Below are 7,552 nucleotides of genomic sequence, written 5' to 3'. Positions count from 1 at the left end.
TTGCTGCAAAATTGTAGCTCATATACAAGTTTGCTACTGGAGTTAATCTGCAGAGTGAATAGGAAACTGTTCAACGCTGTCATCTTCATTCCAGAATAAGAAACACCCTAGCTCCAACCACAGAATTATAGTTGCAATATTTGAGTATGTAGATATCCTGAGGAAGGTTCCAATTCCATCACCAGCTCCTTCTCTGAACTATACACTGATACACTGCCATCTGCTTCCCCAAACAATTTCACTCCTCAACAAAAAGATTCACAATTAATCAATTTTCATATCTTGAGAGCCACCTTCATGACAATAGCAGCATTCAGTACTGAACCCAGAACAGTTGTACAGTTTTTGGTTGATTTTAGCCTTAGAAGACTAAAGCTTCCAACATGGTTACCAAGCTTATAATCTAGAGAGCAGCAATGATTTACGTTTCCTGTGTGCTTTGGAGTGATGGGCAACCTACTGTAGTTATTAGAGATGTACTACAGTAAAATTCTCCTGTCATCAGCTCAGGCCAACCTCCACAGCACTGAGGTGCTGCGACCACACAAAATGAGTTGTACTGGATGGGTCCCATTATTTAAATGGGAATTAAGGGTCTCAGTGGACTTCCTGAACACAGACACAGCAAGGAGACCTCAGGAATGTGGTGTTGAGCAAAGAAATTGGCCATAATCTTATTAAATGATAAAACAGCCTGTAACACGAGGGTCACCTTGACTAGTCGGTCAGGAAAATGTTGAAGGTTACTGCCTCCTCCTCTCCCTCGTGTCATTGAATATCAGATCCGCCTGCAGTTGATTCCATCTTATCATTGGTCACCTGGAGTCACATAAACCAGTACCTGGGTATGGTCTTGCCACTTTTTTCTTCTTAGTTCTCTTGCTGAGGTAACTTCCCTACCCTTTCCAGACTGAGGATTTTGAACAATGCTAATTAATTGTGAGGTGTATAGATGGGTAGGGGGTTTCTTTTGCATGCACCTCGAAGGGAACCGTTGCAGGGGTCATCTGATCTAGTTTGTAAATAGCTTATTTAAGTTGTGCCGCGTCTGCTTGTCAATGGAGGGGTGGCAGGTATTGTTTGTTTTAACCCTCTGTGGTTGTGATTTGTAGTTAACTTATGCTCCAACGAAATCGATTGTGCACATGTTTGTTCCCCATTTAAAATAAAGTTCATACTACCAGAGCTATCACTCTTGACGCCACACCGGAGATCCAGTGATTATTTCTGCTTCTATTCCTTCAGTTCTAATACTTCAATCCTAAAAAGAGCACCTCTGATAGTGGAGTATTGCCCAAGTATGGCTCTGGACTGCCGATCTCTGGATTGGTACTTGAACCTTCAACCTATGGATTTAGAAGATATCTTGTGACAACTATAGCTGACACACGATAACATACTGGATATTTAGGATTCCAGGTTTTATGGCTATCTTTGTTGGATCACGACTTAAGAGAACTTGTATGTGTATTGTGTTTTAACAAGGTATTAGAGTTGCCTGGTACGACAGATGAACATGGGGACAACTGTAGAGATGAAAAGCATTTTTTTTAAACAGTGGCACATATGATTACGTTGCCTGTAACAAATATGGCTAGTCACAATTCCCTTTCTCTTACCCTTTGACATATTTTATATAGACAAATTGCATTCATTTTGTACATTGATAGTTTACACTATGCAAATTCTTTTGTAATTTAACTATTCTAAAACTCAAGGAAGAGAACAAAACTATTGGAACTATCTCATCTGTCTTCTGTTGTGCCAAGTATTTTACAAGGATTTAGCATTTAAAGGAATCTCACCCACCTGACTAAAATCTACCTAAAGGTAGAACATGATCTTTCATTTGTGAGTTATTTCATTATGGAGAATCAGCATATTGATGTGCAGAGGATACCCATTGGGAGCATGTTTTGAGATGTGTAACAGCTGGTAACTGAGGCTATTTCCAGCAGGGAATCTCCATCTGGAAGATACTGTACTATATATTGTGAACAAGTTAGGATGTCCCTGACAAAGATATGGAGATTGATGTTTGCAGGAAGCTCTCTTCATGAATCAATGACCAAATGGAGGTATATGTTACTTAGCAAGTATGCACTGCAATTTCTACTGCTTTACTCCAGAATGTGTGTGATCCTTCCTAAATAGGTAGAAGTAACGTACAACAATTCCACAGCAAACATGTGTGAACATTAAAGGGCTGTGAACCTCAAACTTGGTTGGAGAAAGGATCTAATTTCACCACTGAAGAATCTGAATTTTAAATACAATGGACTATGCAATGATTAGCTATGACCTTCAGGGAGTGCTCAACCCAAATAAAAGCACAGCTAGTAAGAGGTATTTACAGATATCAATACCCAAGAAAACCTGACTGTATATCAATGAGGAATTAATATTAGATGTGAAATGCTAGATGTAAAATAGATAGGAGAAATCTGCAGCAGGTTGTCTCCCACAGTGTTGGGCTCACTGTGGGTCATCATCGTGGCAATCCCTCGAGGTTGAGGATGACAGACTTCGTTCCATTTTCCACAGAACAAAGACCCCTGTGCATGTAATTGTTTAACATGTACTTAATGTTGCACTCCAAAAAGCACACGATACTTCACAAATCAACCAAATGATTCCAATGGCATGGAAACCATGATGATTGGAGCTGATGGATTTGTTGCAGCCTTCATCCGCCTTTACACATTGAGTTCAAAGTAACCGTCTGCCTGTTCCACTGTTGAGGTCTTGGTTGGATTGTTCTTTGTCAGGGACCTCACACTCGATGTTACCGCCATGGGTGGCACTACCAGGAGCATGGCTCCAGGCAGCATTGCTCTCAGGATGTCAGTACCACACTAGCCTCTCCACCATGACAAAGTGACAATCTACGAAGAAGACTGTGGGTAGGGGAGCCAACCTGCCCAGAGCTGAGGGTATAGTGGGCTAGGGTCACCGAAGGAATGATATCCTCCACATAGTTTGTGGCACCAGAAGTACCTACAGGAGCTGGAGACAGTGCTAGGGGCTACTGAAGGGAGAACATCCTCCCCATTGTGGGAGGAACAGTGGGTAAGGGTTCAATATTGAATCAGAATTTATTGTCATGAACAAGTCACAAAATTTGTTGTTTTGCTGCAGCGTCACAGTGCAAACATTCATAACCATCTTATAAAAATAAATAAAAATAATTCACAAAAAGTCAATGTCAGGCAGTGTCTTTGATTCATTGATCATTCAGGAACCTGATGGCAGCAAGAAAGAAGCTGTCTTTGCATTGCTGGGTGCTCATCTTCAGGCTTCTGCACCTTTTTCCTAATGGTAGTAGAGTGCAGAGGGCATGATCTGGGTGGTGGGGGTCTTTGAGGAGAGAGGCCACTTTCTTAAGACACCGTCTCTTGTAGATGCCCTCGATGGAATGAAGTCTGGTGCTCGCAATTTAACAACCCTTTGGAGTTTTTTCTTGTTCTGAGCATTGGCAACTCTTTACCAGACAGTAATGCAACCAGCCAAAATTCAGGGCTATGTACATAGATCTGGGAGCACAGTGAAACAGGAGGACATCCTGCCCAGAGCAGGGGGCAAAGTTGGCAGGAGGCTATGAGCTACCTACTGAGATGACCCGGCTCAGAGCTTCAGGAGGACCTGGGGGAAATCACTCTCCACCTACCATTCATGGCTCGACCACTGAGATCGTCAAGCATGTCAAGTTCCTTGGAGTGCACTTGGTGGAGAATCTCCCCTGGTTCCCTCAACACCAGCCCCATGGCCAAGAAAGCCCAGCAGCGCCTCGACTTCCCACAAAAGCTGAGGAAAGCCCATCTCCCACCCTCACTAGATTCTGAGCATTTGCATCAGTGCCTGGTTTGGAAGCTGTACCACCTCAGACCGTAAGGCCGTGCAGAGCACAGTGGAGTCAGCGGAAAAGATCATGGGGGGGGGGGGGGCCCTTTGCCTACCGCAATAAATATTGTGAAGGACTCCTCAGGTGAACTGTTCTGCCATCTGGTAGGCGGTACAGTAGCACTCGGGCCAGTACATCCAGACTGGGCTAGTTTTCCCCCTTTTGCCATCACGATCCCAATTCTCAGAACATATGTGGACTTTTACTGTATATTTTAACCTCTATTTATGGAAATCTGCTCAGTGGCCCTGGAGAAATACTACCATGCAAATAAAGGTTATGCACAGGAGGATATCCTGCCCAGAGCAGGGAGCAATGTGGGCAGGAGGCTACGGGCCACCTACTGAGATGTCCCTTGCTCAGAGCTCGGGTCCAGTGGACAGGAGTTACCTGCATGGCTGGCAGATCACCGGCGGCAGCCTCATGCGCACGCGCCCCGCACACGAGCGGGCACGAGCTCGCTCCGCGTGAACTCGCTTGGGCGCCTTCCCGAAGCGGCGCTCGCGCCCAGCGATCACTACCTGCGCCGGCCGGGGGAGGAGCCAGTGGCGTCGGGCGCGCGCAGGGACCTCCCCCTCCCTGGCTCGCAGATATGGCGGACTGCAAGTCCGAGTGGCTCCGGCTGCCCAGGTCTTGGTCTCACGGTGTGACCCGGGACGGGCGCGTCTTCTTCATCGAGTGAGTATGGGGCGGTGAAGGGAGGGAGAAAGGGAAAGAGAGGAAAAGGGGAGAGGAGGAGGGAAAGGGGAGAGGAGGAGGAGGAGGGAAAGGGGAGAGGAGGAGGAGGAGGGAAAGGGGAGAGGAGGAGGGAAAGGGGAGAGGAGGAGGAGGAGGGAAAGGGGAGAGGAGGAGGAGGAGGGAAAGGGGAGAGGAGGAGGAGGAGGGAAAGGGGAGAGGAGGAGGAGGAGGGAAAGGGGAGAGGAGGAGGAGGAGGGAAAGGGGAGAGGAGGAGGAGGAGGGAAAGGGGAGAGGAGGAGGAGGAGGGAAAGGGGAGAGGAGGAGGAGGAGGGAAAGGGGAGAGGAGGAGGAGGAGGGAAAGGGGAGAGGAGGAGGAGGAGGGAAAGGGGAGAGGAGGAGGAGGAGGGAAAGGGGAGAGGAGGAGGAGGAGGGAAAGGGGAGAGGAGGAGGAGGAGGGAAAGGGGAGAGGAGGAGGAGGAGGGAAAGGGGAGAGGAGGAGGAGGAGGGAAAGGGGAGAGGAGGAGGAGGAGGGAAAGGGGAGAGGAGGAGGAGGAGGGAAAGGGGAGAGGAGGAGGAGGAGGGAAAGGGGAGAGGAGGAGGAGGAGGGAAAGGGGAGAGGAGGAGGAGGAGGGAAAGGGGAGAGGAGGAGGAGGAGGGAAAGGGGAGAGGAGGAGGAGGAGGGAAAGGGGAGAGGAGGAGGAGGAGGAAAGGGGAGAGGAGGAGGAGGAGGGAAAGGGGAGAGGAGGAGGAGGAGGGAAAGGGGAGAGGAGGAGGAGGAGGGAAAGGGGAGAGGAGGAGGAGGAGGGAAAGGGGAGAGGAGGAGGAGGAGGGAAAGGGGAGAGGAGGAGGAGGAGGGAAAGGGGAGAGGAGGAGGAGGAGGGAAAGGGGAGAGGAGGAGGAGGAGGGAAAGGGGAGAGGAGGAGGAGGAGGGAAAGGGGAGAGGAGGAGGAGGAGGGAAAGGGGAGAGGAGGAGGAGGAGGGAAAGGGGAGAGGAGGAGGAGGAGGGAAAGGGGAGAGGAGGAGGAGGAGGGAAAGGGGAGAGGAGGAGGAGGGAAAGGGGAGAGGAGGAGGAGGGAAAGGGGAGAGGAGGAGGAGGGAAAGGGGAGAGGAGGAGGAGGGAAAGGGGAGAGGAGGAGGAGGGAAAGGGGAGAGGAGGAGGAGGGAAAGGGGAGAGGAGGAGGAGGGAAAGGGGAGAGGAGGAGGAGGGAAAGGGGAGAGGAGGAGGAGGGAAAGGGGAGAGGAGGAGGAGGGAAAGGGGAGAGGAGGAGGAGGGAAAGGGGAGAGGAGGAGGAGGGAAAGGGGAGAGGAGGAGGAGGGAAAGGGGAGAGGAGGAGGAGGGAAAGGGGAGAGGAGGAGGAGGGAAAGGGGAGAGGAGGAGGAGGGAAAGGGGAGAGGAGGAGGAGGGAAAGGGGAGAGGAGGAGGAGGGAAAGGGGAGAGGAGGAGGAGGGAAAGGGGAGAGGAGGAGGAGGGAAAGGGGAGAGGAGGAGGAGGAAAGGGGAGAGGAGGAGGAGGGAAAGGGGAGAGGAGGAGGAGGGAAAGGGGAGAGGAGGAGGAGGGAAGGGGAGAGGAGGAGGAGGAAGGGGAGAGGAGGGAGGGAAAGGGGAGAGGAGGAGGAGGGAAAGGGGAGAGGAGGAGGAGGGAAAGGGGAGAGGAGGAGGGAAAGGGGAGAGGAGGAGGGAAGGGGAGAGGAGGAGGAGGAGGGAAAGGGGAGAGGAGGAGGAGGAGGGAAGGGGAGAGGAGGAGGAGGAGGGAAAGGGGAGAGGAGGAGGAGGAGGGAAAGGGAGAGGAGGAGGAGGAGGGAAAGGGGAGAGGAGGAGGAGGAGGAAGGGGAGAGGAGGAGGAGGGAAGGGGAGAGGAGGAGGAGGGAAGGGGAGAGGAGGAGGAGGGAGGGAGAGGAGGAGGAGGAAAGGGGAGAGGAGGAGGAGGGAAAGGGGAGAGGAGGAGGAGGGAAAGGGGAGAGGGAGGAGGAGGGAAAGGGGAGAGGAGGAGGGAAAGGGAGAGGAGGAGGGAAAGGGGAGAGGAGGAGGGAAAGGGGAGAGGAGGAGGGAAAGGGAGAGGAGGAGGGAAAGGGGGAGAGGAGGAGGGAAAGGGGAGAGGAGGAGGGAAAGGGGAGAGGAGGAGGAAAGGGGAGAGGAGGAGGGAAAGGGGAGAGGAGGAGGGAAAGGGGAGAGGAGGAGGGGAAGGGGGGAGGAGGAGGAAGGGGGGAGGAGGAGGGAATGGGGGGAGGAGGGAAGGGGTGGGGAGGAGGAGGGAATGGGGGAGGAGGAGGGAAGGGGGGAGGAGGTGGGAAGGGGGGGAGGAGGGAGAGGAGGGAAAGGGGAGAGGAGGAGGAGGAGGAGGAAAGGGGAGGAGGAGGGGAGGTGGGAAAGGGGAGAGGAGGAGGAGGGAAAGGGGAGAGGAGGAGGGGACGGGGAAGGAGGGGAATAGGGGAGATGAATGGGGAAAGGGGAGAGAGAGGGGGGAGATTGAGAGGAGAGAAGAGGGAATGAGGGGAGGGAGGGAGAGGGTCTGCGGCCGCGTCTTGAACCAGCGATTGACCCGCAGTGTTTTGTTCGTGTGTTCTCCCCTTAGTGAGGAAGCCAAGCGAACAACCTGGCTGCATCCAGCGACCGCAGAGGCCGTCATCACTGGGCACCGTAAGACGCCAGGTAAGGAGAGGCCGCGCGGGTCCGTAAAACCCAGTCGGGAGCAAGAAACCGGACAGCCCAAGGGATGGTCCTGACCCAGGGACCCCTGGGTGGGAGGGCGGGTTCCTGGTCTGAGGCGAGCGTTGGCCGATGCTGACCCTCGGGATGGGTCAAGGGCGAGGATCTGCACGGGAAGCCCCCCCCCCCCCCCCCCGAGTGTGAGTTGGTGTGATTGCATCTCGCCCCGCACCCATCTCCTGGATGTGTGTCTGGGAATCCATTTTCCGTGGTGGGGGTGGGGGGAAAGAGAGAAGAGATGGTAATTTGTTGCCCTGGACTGGTCTA

General features: G+C 52.6%; 2 protein-coding genes across 7 annotated transcripts in view; both read left to right on the top strand.

The window, feature by feature from the left end:
* The first annotated feature begins 4,467 nt into the window (after positions 1 to 4,467).
* plekha5 (pleckstrin homology domain containing, family A member 5) overlaps positions 4,468 to 7,552 on the top strand; it is a 429,638-nt gene continuing 426,553 nt past the window's right edge. For 5 of the 6 annotated variants that reach the window (XM_069908666.1, XM_069908663.1, XM_069908665.1 and 2 more), the window contains exons 1-2: positions 4,468 to 4,579; positions 7,152 to 7,228. In XM_069908666.1, coding sequence (XP_069764767.1) covers positions 4,494 to 4,579; positions 7,152 to 7,228 — 163 coding nt within the window. In that variant the 5' untranslated portion in view covers positions 4,468 to 4,493. The remainder of the gene's footprint in view (positions 4,580 to 7,151; positions 7,229 to 7,552) is intronic. The other variant, XM_069908668.1, reaches the window with a different exon arrangement.
* The window catches only part of LOC138748689 (phosphatidylinositol 4-phosphate 3-kinase C2 domain-containing subunit beta-like), a 90,144-nt gene continuing 89,884 nt past the window's right edge, over positions 7,293 to 7,552 (top strand). The window contains exon 1 of the mRNA XM_069909296.1: positions 7,293 to 7,349. Within this exon, the coding sequence (XP_069765397.1) occupies positions 7,293 to 7,349 (57 nt within the window). The remainder of the gene's footprint in view (positions 7,350 to 7,552) is intronic.

This window comes from Narcine bancroftii, chromosome 13 (assembly GCF_036971445.1).
Source record: "Narcine bancroftii isolate sNarBan1 chromosome 13, sNarBan1.hap1, whole genome shotgun sequence".
NCBI lineage: Eukaryota > Metazoa > Chordata > Chondrichthyes > Torpediniformes > Narcinidae > Narcine > Narcine bancroftii.
Note: the sequence above shows the minus strand (reverse complement) of the source record. Positions and strands in the feature narration are given on the sequence as shown.